This window comes from Euphorbia lathyris, chromosome 9, assembly GCF_963576675.1.
Source record: "Euphorbia lathyris chromosome 9, ddEupLath1.1, whole genome shotgun sequence".
In the NCBI taxonomy this organism is placed as follows: domain Eukaryota; kingdom Viridiplantae; phylum Streptophyta; class Magnoliopsida; order Malpighiales; family Euphorbiaceae; genus Euphorbia; species Euphorbia lathyris.
In genome coordinates, this window is record NC_088918.1 from 24,787,666 (window position 1) to 24,803,163 (window position 15,498).

Consider the following 15,498-nt stretch of genomic DNA (forward strand, 5'->3'; position numbering starts at 1 on the left):
TTATGAGTGTTTAATTGATATTTTTGGGTATTTCTATATAAAAAAAATTAAAGCACCGTTATACAACTTTCATGAAATTTTTGACATTTTTCAGCGATCAATGGGTACTTAAGCCTCCACTTCCGGTCAGCAATTTTAACGGTGTTAGGCCTTTTACCTTGATTTTGCTACCGTACAAAAAAGACCACAGGTACGAATCTACGAATTCATGAAACCACAAGTCTTTTTTTTTTAATTAACCATTTATCTTTTTACCTATCCAAAATGTTGGTTTTACTCCACCGACCTATCAAAATTGGTGAAATCTCAACCATTGTTCTTTAAAAAAAAAGGGTAAATTCAAAAAAAAAAAACTTTCACCGATTTCAAAAAAAATCCTGTGGTTTATTATTAAAAAAAAGGGACCGTGTTATACGCCATTACCCGAAAAACGGAAAATGGCTTAATACCGTTAAAAAAGCTGACGTGGCACATGGATAAAATGGTCCGAAAAAAATAAAAAAATAAAAAATAAAAAGAAAATTAAAATATATAAAAAACCCACCATTTTCTTCTTCTTCTTCTTCTCTCTTCTTGCGTCGTCTTCTTTTTCTCATTCTCCTTCTTCTCTTCTTCAAATAGATTCTTCTTTTTCTTCCTTTTCTTCATCTTCATCTTCTTCTTCATCTTCATCTTCCTCCTCTACTCTCTTCGTCTTCTTCTTCTTCTTCTTCATCCTCTACTCTCTTCATCTTCTTCTTCCTTTTTTCTTCATCTTCTTTTTCCTCCTCTACTCTCTTCTTCTTCCTTTTTTCTTCTTCTTCTTCCTCTCTTCCTCTCTTTCTTCTCTTCTTCTTCTTCTTTTTTTTTCTTTTTTTTCTTCTTTTTTTAATTTTCAGAATTCTGGAAATTTTCACCGAATTCTGGAAAAATTCCAGAATTCGGTGAATCAAAATTAAAAAAATAGAAGAAGAAGAAGAAGAAGAAGAATAAGAAGAAGAAAAAATTAAAAAAAAAGAAGAAAAAATTAAAAAAAAAATGAATTTCCTAAATTGCCCTTGTGCCACGTCAGCTTTTTAACGGTGTTAAACCATTTTCCGTTTTTCGGATAACGGCCTATAACACAGTCCTTTTTTTTTGTAATAACAAACCACAGATGTTTTTTTGGAAATCAGTGAAACCACAGTGTTTTTTTTGGAATTTACCCAAAAAAAATAACAGTTATATTAAAACCTTAATTAATCTATCTAATAGAAAGCCGGTCCATAAAAATTTAAAGAAACCAATGTCTTTTAAGAAAAATGTTCACTTAAACGTCCAATAATTAAAGTTGTTTAAAACCACATTTTTTATTTTCCAAAATTACAATTTTTAAAATTTTCTTTCTTTAAACATTCACTTCATCTCTCTTAATCAAACAATACCTAAATGACTTCAAAGCGTAAACGTTGAAGAATTAAAGTTGCTTAAAATACATCAATTATTGAGATTTTTATTTTGAGTTCATCAATGGTCATTTTGAGGCGTAAATTGAAGTTTACTGACTATAATATTAGAAAGTAATAAAATTGAGTGATTTTTATGTTATATTTTGAAATTTAATGATCATAATATTAGGTGGTGTTTTATAAAACTTAAAATTAAGTGCTGAAAAATAAGTACTGAATATTATAAATGATGAAATTATTAAATAATATAGCTATTTGATAAATACTAAAAATAAATACTGAATTTAAAAATATTAATCGATAATGTTTAACTTAAAATTTTAAGTTAAAGCTTTTGACTTACCAAAATAATGGGGTGTTTGGATCGATATCTTTTTATTACTACAAGCGAAACCGTGCACTTGCGGAAATCGCTCAACAAATGTATATATAACAATACAACTTTTTTTTTTTTATGGAAATGCTTATATCTCTAATAAATGAATAAGCAAGTACAAAAAAAAAAAAACAAATAAGGAATAAAATCTTATAAGATTCACAATGGCACAACAATACAACTTTCTAAAAAAAAAATACAACTTAGGCCCTGTTCTTTATCACTTAATTTCAGTAACAATCAGTTCAATTCAGTTCAGTTCAATTCAATTTAGTTCAGTCCAGTTCAGTTCAGTTCAACATTCAGTTTCAGCATCCAGTTTCAGCATTCAGTAATTTATCATTATTTATTATATTATAATAATTATTATTATTTATCTATAATTTATCATTATTATATATTATTATTATTATTACTATTTATACTTTATCATTATCTATAAATTAGATAAAAGTCAAGAAATGATAGTTTATTAAAGTATATATCGTTTAATAAAAAATTTTAAACTAAAGTATGCATCCATATTTAAAAATTAGGAATTGCATCCATATTATGAATTGTTTCTAAAATTTACCGAATTTATCAATGTTAGGGATAAAATTGCACCATTTTAGACGTTAGAGGTAAAATTACTCCTGACCCAAAACGTTATTTTTGCACTTTAACCCTTAATTAGAATAAAAAGTTAAGAGTTTATATTCATATGAAAATTTGTATTTAATTTCATAGGCTTTAAATTATATGTAAATTTGTGTTTGTATGTAATTTGTATTTTTAATTTAAATTAGACTCATTTTTATTTAATTTCATAGGCTTTTATCGAGCCAAGATTTTATCAACCCGAGCTTTTATTTGATATTCAATTTAGTTTTATCTTTAATAATATATTTATTTATTATTGATATTATTAAATTTATTAGAACCATTATTATTATTATAAGTTTATTAATGTCCAATAGTATCATTAAAATTATTTTAAAGTCTAATATCATCATTATTGTTAAGTTCGGTAGCATTCAGTTAAGTTCAATAGCATTCAGTTAAATTTAGTTCAGTTCAGTTCAGTATTCAGTAGCATTCAGTTCAGTTCAGTTTTTTTCAACGATAAAGAACAGAGCCTTAGTTAAATTTTCAATTTCTAAATGTATTACATTATAACCGATTAAAATTCAATTTAGTTGAGTTGAAATTTCATATTTATACCAATTAATTTTTTGTAATTGTCAAAAGAGAAAATTAAGAGAACTGCTTTAGACGGATTTAATCCTACACATCAGCAAAAATTGATGTGCTGATGTGTCAATCCATAAAAATATTTTAAAAAATTCTTCCAATTTTTTAAGGAAAAAATTGATACATAAATCAAAATATAAGGATGAAAAAATAAAATCTCATGTCTATCCGATCATTCTATAAGTTCTTCATGATATCTTTAGCTAGTTCATTAGTCACAATATTCACAGAACGATCAACAAATTTGATATTAATGTCATTAAAAAAATAAAGTAAAAATGTACAATCCTCTAAAATAAAATCATATGCAAACCGAAAAGGAGATTGTCTAAAATGCTCAACTATTATTGTTGTATCAGTCTCAACTAAACAATTATCCAAGCCATAATTTGTTAGCCAAATATGAGCCTATCTAATCCCCACAGCCTCTTCATCTCTAGCCAAATAATTACCTAACGATAACTTCGAAAGGACATACAAAAAGCACTGTTAATATCACACAACAACCCTCTAACCAAGTAAATTTGATCTTAGAATAATTGATACGTCAATGTTAAGCTTTAGGAATATCGTATGAGACTTATCCCAATGTAAAACAAAATCAGACCTATAATCAACTCCTTATTAACATAAAGCGTGAGATTTGAGCTGAACGTCTTACCATTTCTTCATATTTGAACAAATAAAACGGAATACAATAGCTAGTGAATTTCTAAGCCATTTCCAAAATTATTAATGTATACATAACAATAACAATCTAATTTCATTGAATTTTCAGTTTCAAAATTTATTATATTGTAATTAATTAAAATTCAATTTAATTGAATTAAATTATCATATTTAAACCAGTTAATTGCTCTATAATTGTTAAAAAACAACTTTATAAAATGCAATTGGTTTACACTATCTCATAAAAATCAATATAATTCTCATTTTGATTATCAAACATAGGAAGAAGATAAAACAAAGGAATAGTAAAAGATGAATCGTCCATAAAACAATAAAGGTAAATAAAAATATCTTTTATGACATTGAAAATCCGAAGAAGATAGCATGTATTTGATATTTCGGTTAAAACATTAGAATTCCTTTTGACATCCATACTTTTATGTTTTGATTTTGTGTTAAAATATGTTGTATTAGAGTAAAATTATATGTTTTGCAAATTGAAATTACTCTTAGCCGATAATAATGCTTTATATCGTGTTAAAATCGTATTATCTCATATATATATTAATTTATATATGATATAAATTTTAGAGAAAATAATTTCTCATATTAATTATATCGTATCGCCTATAAATCGTGTTTTCGGGTAAAAAAATTGACACCCCATTAAATCTATTTTTATAGTTATCCCTTTTCATTTTTGAAAATGATTTCAGATTTGAAAATGGTTGAAAAACATGTAATTTCCACTTTGATTCCAATTTGCCCCCGTACGCTCCTCTGTTGAAAAAACATGTAGGTCTGGACCAACCATGGAATAAAAAGATTATCTTCAAACATTTCACTATACTTCCATTCCTTATTGGCCATTACTGTCAGCTTTATAAAATTACTACTGTACATAACCACTTTCACCTCCTAATCAGAGTCCAAGAGAGAGTTCAATCATTGAAAAATGAAATCTTGGGTTGGTTTCCCCATTTAATTTCATAGGGTTTTTTTTTCTTTCCCAGCTTTTGACTTCTTTTTGTTCTCTAGCTTCTTCAAAGTCTTAGGGTTTCCCTTTTTCTAGGGTTCTTTTTGAAAATCACTTCATTTATTGTCTTAAATGATCTTGGATTTGCTTTCCAATTTTGGTTTCGTGATTATTGTTCAAAAAGTTCAGGTTTTGCGTGCTTATATAATGCGATTTAGCTTCATTTACACTTCATCTTCATTTTTTAAAATAATACCACTTCAACTACTTTTCTGCTAGTCTGTCAATTTTATAACTTTTCTTCAAATGTCTAAGGTTGTTTATCTTATTATGTACTAAGTAAGAATCAATTTCAAAGAAATAGCCGTTGTTGTTTGTTACAGTTTCTATTGGGGTGTTCTTTTCAGGACTCAGAAGTTTTGCTTTCTTGTTGTATGATCTGTTTCTGTCAAAAGGGTCTGCTCTTTTTCCAGTGAAAAATGTTGATTTCTAGTGAAATGGAGGAGCAGATCTCTTTGCAAGAATCCCTAATTTCATCCCCAAATCTGGATTACCTTGGTGGGATGCAATGGGAGTCTGACCCCAGCATTTATACAGATGTCAATGTTGTTCCTGAGCACGAAAAGGATGAGCTCGAGCTGTCCATATCGAATCTACAAGGTAAAATTCTCAAGTGTTGAAGTTTTGATTTAAGTTCAAGAGGGGTTTTAATTATACATTTTGATTCAATTGATTTTACAGAAGAAATTGCCCATCTGAGACAGAAGGAGAGGTTGTTGGACAAGAAGCGTAAAGAAGCATTGAATAAGATATTAGATATTAAAGGTAGCTAGTAATTAGCTTTGTCTGTTCTTAATTTTGGTTTTTGCTCACTTAAAGTAATGGTTTTGGTTTTCAGGCAGTATAAGAGTATTTTGCAGAGTTAGGCCATTTCTAGTGACAGGAAGGAGAAGAGTTCATGAACCAATTTCAATTGGGTTAGGAAAGATCATGGTAAAATCTGCAGGAATTCGGAAGGAATTCAGATTCGATAAGGTTTTCCAACAAGCAGCAACTCAAGGTTGGTTTTTAGTTTGACATGTTTCTCTTAGGTTACTTATGTTTTTGTTGCTGGTGTATTGAATGTTTGTTCTGCTCGAAAACTATGGAGAGGATTGTTTCGTTGAGGTTGAACCAATCCTTAGATCTGCACTTGATGGGCATAATGTGTGTATATTGGCTTATGGCCAAACCGGGACTGGGAAGACTTTCACAATGGTTAGTCACCTATTCGATTCGAGCATCCTATCCTTGCGTTTATGTTGTTGATGTTTTTTATGCATTTAAACTTGAAATCATTCTGCAATATGCAGGATGGCACAAATGACCAGCCTGGGATCATTCCTCGGGCTCTAGAAGAGCTTTACCGTCATGCTTCTTTCGAAAACTCCAACTCGCATTCTGTAACGTTTTCGATGAGCATGTTGGAGGTTTACATGGGAAATCTAAGAGATCTACTTGCTCAAAAGACAGCATGTAAATCATATGAGACTGCAGCTAAATGGTACTTAACTACTTATAATTCTCTTTACGAATGGAAAACTCGGACAACGAATTACAGGCCCCTAAATATGTTGATTTCGTTGTTTCTTATAACTTCACCCCAGCAATCTCAACATCCAAACGGATCCAAAAGGATACGTAGAAATCGAGGGACTAACAGAGGTGAAAATCCCGGATTTGGCAAAAGCAAAATGGTGGTACTCGAAGGGGAGACGAGCTCGATCGACTTCATGGACTAATGTGAACGAGACATCAAGTAGATCACACTGGTGGGTTTAAGGGTCTTCCTTAGTTAATATTGATTAATCATCTGGTTTGATAATTAAATTATCTGTTTTAGTACTATATATCTAGCTTAATGAGGATCAACATTTGTGGACATGGAGAAATAAGCAAACTTTGGATGGTAGATCTTGGAGGCAGTGAAAGATTGCTGAAAACAGGGGCCACAGGACAGACACTAGACGAAGGAAGGGCAATAAATCTATCTCTTTCTGCTTTAGCTGATGTTATTGCTGCTCTCAGAAGGAAGAGGGGCCATGTGCCTTACAGGCAAGTTTTCATCTTTAATCAATTCTTCCTTTTTCTGATAGCAATCTGCTTTGTGGGTCCCTTTTATACTGTAATACACAAGTGGAAAGTTTCAGTTTCTCTGAATTTTTGCACTTTATTCTTATATATTCAAATTTTCATTTATTTGGATGCAGGAATAGCAAGCTAACTCAAATCCTCAAAGATTCCTTAGGTAAGACACTGCTCTATTCTAATGAAATATACCAAAGTACTGCAATGTTTTAAAGCCATAGAAAAAGAGGGTAAATTACACCTACAACCACTCAACTCTGCGCTTATTGACATGATGGAACCGGACATGAAAGTCGTCACTTAACTTTGCATTTACTAACATAAAAGTCCCTTAACCTTTGATCACTCCAATAGCAGTTAACCCTCTATTGTAGAGCGGACAGAAATGATACTACACAACTTTGGTTCTTGAACTTTTTGGTTTTGAAGTCATTTAGATATTGTTTGGTTAAGAGAGAGAAAACTCTGAAAATACTGATTTGGAAAATCGAAAATGCTGGTTTTATGGAAAATGTAGTTCTCAACAACTTTAATTCTTGGTTTTTTCCATTTTGAGGTTGTTTAAGGGACTTTTATGCTAGTGAAAGGCAAAGTTCATAGACTTTTATGTTCGGTTTTGAAGTTTGGGGACCATAAAGAAAGTAAGGCAAAGTTGAGGGGCCATGGGTGTAATTTATCCTAGAAAAAGAAGCAACTGTTGTTCTTCATGAACTGTTTTATGGAGTATTGACCACAATAAATAACAACCTTATCAAGCTTTTACTCCTGCAATAACTTAAATGCTATTGCCAAAAAAAGAACCATCATTTATTGTATGATAATGACCTAAAAGCTTAACATTTCTGAACCTAATTGCTTCAGGTGATGGTTCAAAGGTTTTAATGCTTGTGCATGTAAGCCCTTGTGAGGAGGATATTGGAGAGACGATCTGCTCTTTGAGTTTCGCGAATAGAGCAAGAGCAACCGAAATCAACGGAGAAGTGCCAGCGGTATGTATGTTTATCAAAGTTTTTTCCCCAATTTTACTAATCTCAGCAGTTATATCTGGTTTAAAACTATCAGTTGTGTATGTCCTTTTGATTAGGAGATAATGAAGCCACGGGAGAAACGGATAATGGAGCTTGAAGAAGACATGAGAGAAGCCGAAGAAGAGAGTCAGAAGATTAGGAATCAATTACAGAAAGCTGAGTTTTTATTAAGTGGAAAGAAGAAGCTTTTCTTAACCACTTGCACACTTGATGAAGACAAGGAAAATACACCTATAATTCTCAAAGAAGATAATATAGAGATCAACGAAACTCCTCCGATAGCCGAAAATAGAATTCGAAGAAGCATGACCGCTTCTTCCACTTCCCTTCCTAGATTCATGACTTCTACTGCAGCTAGCAGGCTAAGGCAAACTGCTGCAGAGAAGGAGATATCTAAAAGAGCTACAAGTCTTAGATCAGGATCAAGAAATTCAGTTCAGTTTTCTTGTTCTCAATCCCTAAGTTACTCGGAGTTTCGTCTCAAACCAAATTCAAGAGATTCAAATAAAGTTTCCCGTTTTGGTGATGCGAAAATCATTACAGAGAATCTCAATTGCAACGGGTCAGATTCGAAGATAGCTCCGTTGACACGAAGCAAGATGGTTGTTGCTTCATCAGATCCGAACTTGAAAACTACGCTAGCTCGGCATAGAAGGAGAATGTCTAATCTAATCTAAGTGAGAAGGAAGAAAAGTCCCATTATATCTTTTCCTTTGGGGTCTGCTAACCAGTATAGGTCTGCTTTGATTTGTGCCATAAATATATTGTAAGAGTGTTTGGTTTTGCTTAGGCTTCTTGGGATTTGTTTATGTTTTCACATGATTTGTGTTGTGTTGTTTTAAGATTGATCTGGGGAACTTTTTTTTTACCCCTTTTCTTTGGGTGGGAATTGTTAATTACTTATTAACAGATCATTGTAATATTGATTTCATTATAAATATACTTTTGATCCCTTAACTTTATATTTAGGATCAATTGTTTTTGTGTTGCAATTTGCTTTATTTACTACTACTACTACAACATTGAAAAAAGAAAGAGATTTTATTAGGCACCGGCTCTCAATGCATCAATTAGAAACGGAGGTGGAATAGGTTCTCCAAATTCCCCTCGAGCTAGAGTATGAACTACTTGATTTGCGAATTGGTTAAAGGATTTGCAATCGGACACCATAATACTAAATAAGAATTTAACTCTTCTTGGCTTTGAAATTTGAGAGTCAAATTTGATGCACCCATGGAGCCTAGGATTTAAATGAGTCTGGATCTAATGTGAATAGCCAAATTCCTCCGATCATTAGGGTCTACGTAAACATTGCATGACCCATTTAATACGATTATCGCTTTTGTTACATTTGCAGTATATAATGTAACAAGGAATTTATTGATCATATAACACAATCTATATATAATATAAAATAGTAACGATGGAGCTGAGGTGTCACTCCCTCCTTTTTTACTGATAAAAAATATAATAAAAAATATAATATATTAACTTGAGTTATATTATTATATTTATTTATAAAAAGATTATTTTATCTGTACTATATCTAAGAGTTCTACAGAATTTAAATTAATCCCTAAAATCTCTCTAATTCTCTGCATATCTATATCTAAAAGTTCTACATAATTTAAATTAATCCCTAAAATCTCTCCAATTTTCTGTATATCTATATCTAAAAGTTCTGCATAATTTAAATTAATCCCTAAAATCCCTCTAATTCTCTACATATCTATATTCTATATATAATATAAAACAGTAACGATGGAGCTGAGGTGTCACTTCCTCCTTTTTTACTAATAAAAAATATAATATATTAACTTTAGTTATATTATTATATTTATTTACAAAAAGATTATTTTATCCGTACTATATCTAAGAGTTCTACAGAATTTAAATTAATCTCTAAAATCTCTCTAATTCTCTGGATATCTATATCTAAAAGTTCTACATAATTTAAATTAGTCCCTAAAATCTCTCTATTTCTTTGCATATCTATATATAATATAAAACAGTAACGATGGAGCTGAGGTGTCACTTCCTCCTTTTTTATATCATTAATTGTAATTATTAATTATATTTTTGTTAATATTTATATATTAAGATGAATCCGTGCATCACACGGGTCAAAAACTAGTTATCTCTTAAACTCTTTCCATTTTCCACCATCTCACAATTCCCTAATTTAAATTTCCACCTCTTTTTTTTGTTCTCTTTCAGAAACAAACTTTCAATATATTCAAGGAGAAATATAACTTTCAAGTTCGAGTTGGATAGATCTCTCTTGCGAGGAAAAACTCTCTCGTCAAGTATTTTAATCACATACGTATTTCGACCTCTAGGATTCAAATGCTAATTGATCAGGTGCTTGGCACAAGTTATGGATTTTCTTATGAGACAAATATTGAACTTCATAAACTCCATAAACTCAAATAATTGGAGTAATCATTTAGAAAAGAAGGTAAGTGATTAATATTCGAAGTATAAATATACTCGGATGTAATATTTGAAGTACATCACACTTCTCCTCTTTCAGCTAGAAGAGGTTGATTTGTACTTCAAAAAAAAAAAAAAGATTAATATCACTTTGCCCCTTGACTTTGTCAGTTTAATTTATAAGCAAAAAATAAAGAAAAGTAGAGGTCAACAATAAACAGGCTAAACTAATGTGTCAATATATAGAGAAAAGCAACATAACAAGCTGTTCAATCCAATATGTAAGGTTTTGTCAAGCACAATAAATGGTAGGATTTCAAGTAGAAATTTCTGAAAAAGAATCTCCCTGTTTCTCTAATAATACGTATGTTTGGCGTTAAGTTAGGTCAATACACGATTGAGCAAAAGAATCCCTAGCTTCTGCAATCAGTGTGAAAAATGAAATTTCGTATTCTTCTTTTCCGGTGGAGCACGCCAAGTCTCCAACTATGTCAACAAACAGCTGATCCACCCCGATAGCAATCTACGGGATTATCGAATCTCTCTTCTACTAACAATTATAAACAGCATGATGAAGAGCTCACCTTCCATATATGCTGAAGGAAGTATCCCAATCCCAAACAACAAAACATGCATACAACAGGCAGGGCAATTTTACAGTTTACTTTACACTTGCACCAGCATTACCCAAAACTAAAATGACCAAATTCCGAATCTTCTAAGCTTTGAACCTTTTGAATTCAAACCAAATCTCGTAGTGGTTAAAAAGCAAGCTGTCATGGGTATGCTTCCCCAAATACTCCAGCCCTAAACTTGTAAGCCTTTTCGTACATTCATCACCTCCCAATCTCGAACAGAACTTAATATTATGCGAAACAAAAATTCGTCCATCATAAGGTTTCAGCTTATTCGCTAACCTTTCTAGACCAACCCAGACAAGATCACCAGGCATGTGAAGAAACACAGCACTCGCATATATTAAATCATACACAACTCCTGAACCGAACTTGGAGAAGTCCATATCTTCCCCTCGTAAAATCAGAGGTCGTTTGTATAGAAGACCCTGAGAAGGAAGCTCATATCTGAATGCAGCCATTAGAGAAAGGTCATCCCTTTCAAGACAGTGGAAGTGTTCAGGATTAAGATACCGGATAAAATGCAAGCCAACACGGAGTGTGCCGCATCCAATCTCAAGCACTTGTGAACCAGGTGAGAGATGGGCAGATTCAGCTAGGAATTCAAACACATCTCGCCCACCAGCCCAGGGCTCCCCATAGTTACTATGGTGCTCTTCCACAAGGAGAGCACCAGGGCAAGGAAGTGCAGTATGATTATTATCAGATTCTGGCTGCTCATAATGTGAGATGCCCTTGTACCTAGGAAATATAAGCAAATTAATTTTCAACACACTGAACGACCATGCATCATTTAGCTTCTAAGAAGTTGCACATAAGCATAAATCATATGATTAACCACAGTTCAGTTTCAAGGCCATAAACGAATAAATCAATTGCTTAGAGAATGAGTCAACTTGATCAAATGAAATGTCACACATTAATTGAAATGTCTAGACAGTAGATAGTACCGATCCTTTATGGGGAAAAGCATCCTGAGACCGTTAATCATTCTGATTTTGGTGGATTGAGCCCTTGATCTTTCATTTCAACACATCAAACCCCTAATCATTTATGTTTGGTCACGTTAAGCCCCTCATTGCCAAATTAATTAATTAACTGTGAATGTCTAATTTTGTTAAAAGTGCATTACTCATTTCATTTTGTTTGTGTCTAAATTGTATTTTTTAATGTTCGAAATAAGTTTTTACACTTTCTATATAAACACATTACACATTAAAAAAACTGTTTTCAAACACCGTTGAAAAAGATTTCCAATGCAGATGAAATCAATAAAGCTCTTTTAACCAAATTTAATGTTCAAAGCTTAATTTTCTAGCCATGATCAAGGGGTTCAATATGTTGAAGCGAAAGATCAGATACTCAATCCACCAAAATTTATCTAAATGATCAGTGTGGCCTCAGAATGCTTTTTTACCATTGTTTATATCTTTCTTTTCCCTCTCATCAGTTAGGTCAAGCATCAAGTTCAAGTGCAAGTAAACCATTCACGAAACCCCTCAAGGGTAATAAACGCTACCAACATATCCATCACGCAAATATCACATGAATTCCTATGATCTAAGAAAAATTAACTTCGCCCGAGTTCAAAATTATTTGATACTGAAATGAAGCACATTCACACTATTCGATACTGAAATGAAGCACATTCGCATAGATAAACTCAAATCACATTGTTAACAAATTCAAAATCAGAAGGAAAGAGCTCTTACTGAATGAGATCTTGGAGTTGCTGAGCCCTAGTGCGAGGGTTAATTCCCTTTCTAAGAACATTCTCCTGCATATGTAATCCATTCACACGGATCTGATCCTTAACCCAGTCAATATCCTCTTTCGTCGTAGATATCTTCGCCTCAGATTCTCCAAATCCACCACCGGTGGAGCCACCGTCAGAGCGTTGTAGAGAAGGAACAGAAACCGGACAATCACATGAGGATAGAGAAGAGAGGAGGAAGAAGAGCATAATAGCTGCAACTGAGACCGACAGCACCAGAACTGGCACTGTAATCACTATTCCCTTCTGTGCCGGTGATGATGCTAAGATAGCCATTAACTTCTGGTCTTCTCGTTGGCCTCTGCTCTGCGTGTTTTGCGTGATTGTCGTTTTTGGTATCTCTAATTCCCTGTTTCGATCTACTATCTTCTTTCTTCCACCATTTTTACAGAGCTCCTTTTTCAAAAATAAAATAAAATAGAAATAGAAATATTTTAATAGCTTGTCGTTTTGGGATTTGTAATCGGTACTGATGAGTTGTTCATGTGGTTGAACATTGTCGTTTTAACAATATTATTTTTTTAAACAATTAAATTACTTACGTTTTGTTTTTTTTTTTTTTTTTATGAAAAATGTAATTGTTTGTTTCACAGAAAAATACTATCGCGATATGATTAATTAAAAAATTAGTACATCATAAAAAGTTGAATATACACCTTCAACATAGTAAGTCATGATAGATTTGAAATTGTTTTTGGCATAACGTCGGAAACAAACTTCATTTAGAATCGATTTTAAAGTCTTTTTCTTTAAGAATGATTTCATAATCTTTCAGAAGCCAGACCTATATGATGCTAAATGAAATTCTTCTGTTTTTCTACGAGATAACACTAATATTGGTGGAAAACCCACAATCAAGAAATATAAGAAAGAACCAAAAATTTAAATAAATAGTAGATTGATAAAAAAAATTATTCAATAAAGAAAAAAAACAGAGAAGTAAAGAAAATACTTTCTTCTAGCTACAAATTGAAAGAAAATCCCAAAACTTGAATGAAAAAGTTAAAGTTTTCTAGACCGTTAAGATTTTATCTCATATGCAGATTTTTTTAAAAAGAAGGTAAGATCCTGAAATATCCTTAACATTGAAAACAAGATTATAAAAAATGTCAGACGCTAATCGGACGGACATAACTCTCAAGAATTAATAATTAGTCGGAGATTAATCAGATCTGAGTTTGGGCTGTAATAAAAAAGGGGTGTACTTTGGACCACCTTCCACTTTTGAACCAGTTCTCGATCCCGAGTGGGTAGATAGGTTATCTAGGATAAGGTGGAGCTTCTTCCAATTTTTGGACCAATTCCCCCTTTGTACTACCAAAAATGACTCCAAAAATGATTGAGATAATGGTTACTCTATCCACGCTCTTCCGTAGGTCGAACACGGGTTCGATTCCCGTAAAGGATAGGTACTCATTCTCGACCGCACGCGCATAAACTGCCTCATCTGAATCCGCACCTTCACCATCATTTCATCCAAAGAAACGGAAAATACCAAAAAGTTCAAACTCACACCTAATATCCCGATTGTGATACTGCTTTTGTTCCCATAACAAGAAGAATTTTCTCTTTCCCTACCAAACTACTGCTCTTATGCCCTACGGGCTAAAGTACATCCCAAAAAAAGTTTATTTTTTACGGAGATAGATGTATACATGCAAGAAAACTGCCCGCGGAACTACCTTGGTGAAATAAGAACTGAAGCCCTATTCACAACTTTTTCAATCTATCTAGAGCGCCTAATATGTTGTTGCAGTCATTCTTTCTTTTAGCATCCAGAGCTACGTAACTGGAGGGCCCCTACAGGATAGTTACGAAACCTAGACAAACTTCGGTGCGGTACAGTGAACATATTCGTGGATGGGTAGTGCGCTATATCCGTTTTTGGTCAGTATGGTAAGCCAGTATAGGGCTGTTAACCTTACTTGACTTATGGCTAGCTTTCCGCCTTGTTACACAACTGAACTGGAGGGAGAGATTTCGAGGGAGACAAAAGAAGTATTCTGACAGTGAAGAATTGATCTATGAAGAAGCAGCTAAATCCGCCCGCTTTGAGCGAGAAAATGAACACATATTGATCATTGACCTCACATTAGTGGAGCGGTAAACTGAAGGAAAATAGGCAAACGTTTGGCAGCGGAAATATAAAATTTTTACCTATTTCCTTTTTCCAAGATCCGTTAATCGTTATTTCATATAAGGAGGGATTGAACATAAATACCCTTATGACGATCAATCTACCGTTGCAAACGAAGTGCCCACAACTTCAAAAGAGATGGAAACTGTCTACCAATCTTCCCCTACCCGAACAGACCTTCCAGACCTCCGAACGACAATCCCAATGGTGAAAACGTGGAATAATATGTCTAGAAGCTCCTGTCCAAAAATCGCGATGATCCGACGGTTCAATTTCCAGGAATCCACGGAATCGTGAACTGACCTGATGTAGGAGAAGCAAAACGAATTTCTCCTTTTGTATGTCTTTTCTACATTCATGAACATAACAAAACATATAAGTAAACGATTAGAACTCAACCAAGTAATAGCAATCAAGATAGATTGCCTCTAATTAATCAACACAAGATCAAGGAGAAAAAGAAAGAGATGTAATCAATTGATTCGGAAGCAATCGGTGGAATTTCGTCCTCTACTGTAGGGGTCGAAATTCTCAGTCTGCGAGAGAGACTAGGGGTAGCCGAAATTTACAATGAGGGAGGTATATATAGCCTCTTCCATCTAAACCCTAGTTAGATAGAATTAGGTTACTGAATAAGAATTTAATTCGGAATAAAATTCTTATTGTTATTATCTATAATTATA

General features: G+C 32.8%; 2 protein-coding genes across 4 annotated transcripts; one reads left to right on the forward strand and one right to left on the reverse strand.

Moving 5' to 3' along the window:
• Nucleotides 1-4,492: 4,492 nt before the first annotated feature.
• On the forward strand, nucleotides 4,493-8,807 carry LOC136206525 (kinesin-like protein KIN-14U). 3 transcript variants are annotated; one of them, XM_065997605.1, is made up of 11 exons: nucleotides 4,493-4,672; nucleotides 5,089-5,341; nucleotides 5,423-5,506; nucleotides 5,580-5,741; nucleotides 5,832-5,938; nucleotides 6,034-6,224; nucleotides 6,328-6,492; nucleotides 6,578-6,775; nucleotides 6,931-6,968; nucleotides 7,670-7,797; nucleotides 7,893-8,807. In XM_065997605.1, the coding sequence occupies exons 2-11, from the start codon at nucleotides 5,161-5,163 to the stop codon at nucleotides 8,511-8,513; spliced, it is 1,875 nt and encodes a 624-aa protein (XP_065853677.1). In that variant the 5' UTR covers nucleotides 4,493-4,672; nucleotides 5,089-5,160; the 3' UTR covers nucleotides 8,514-8,807. The 3 variants fall into 3 exon arrangements, with proteins under 3 accessions (XP_065853677.1, XP_065853679.1, XP_065853680.1); XM_065997607.1 differs by lacking the exon at nucleotides 4,493-4,672 and adding an exon at nucleotides 4,702-4,996; XM_065997608.1 differs by lacking the exon at nucleotides 4,493-4,672 and adding an exon at nucleotides 4,702-4,870.
• A 1,676-nt stretch (nucleotides 8,808-10,483) lies between these two features.
• LOC136207097 (uncharacterized) lies at nucleotides 10,484-13,083 on the reverse strand. Its single transcript, XM_065998371.1, has 2 exons — nucleotides 12,617-13,083; nucleotides 10,484-11,645 (listed from the first exon to the last, which is right to left on the reverse strand). Exons 1-2 carry the CDS (start codon nucleotides 12,952-12,954, stop codon nucleotides 10,988-10,990), a joined length of 996 nt encoding a protein of 331 aa, XP_065854443.1. The 5' UTR covers nucleotides 12,955-13,083; the 3' UTR covers nucleotides 10,484-10,987.
• Nucleotides 13,084-15,498: the final 2,415 nt, after the last annotated feature.

Bases quoted from the DNA above. Each gene is read 5' to 3' on its own strand.
- LOC136206525 (XM_065997605.1), top strand. From the start codon at position 5,161: ATGTTGATTTCTAGTGAAATGGAGGAGCAGATCTCTTTGCAAGAATCC. The intron at 5,939-6,033 runs GTTAGTCACCTA...TGCAATATGCAG, and splicing joins CTGGGAAGACTTTCACAATG to GATGGCACAAATGACCAGCC. The intron at 6,225-6,327 runs GTACTTAACTAC...ACTTCACCCCAG, and splicing joins TATGAGACTGCAGCTAAATG to CAATCTCAACATCCAAACGG.
- LOC136207097 (XM_065998371.1), bottom strand. From the start codon at position 12,954: ATGGCTATCTTAGCATCATCACCGGCACAGAAGGGAATAGTGATTACA. The intron at 11,646-12,616 runs GTAAGAGCTCTT...TATATTTCCTAG, and splicing joins CAACTCCAAGATCTCATTCA to GTACAAGGGCATCTCACATT.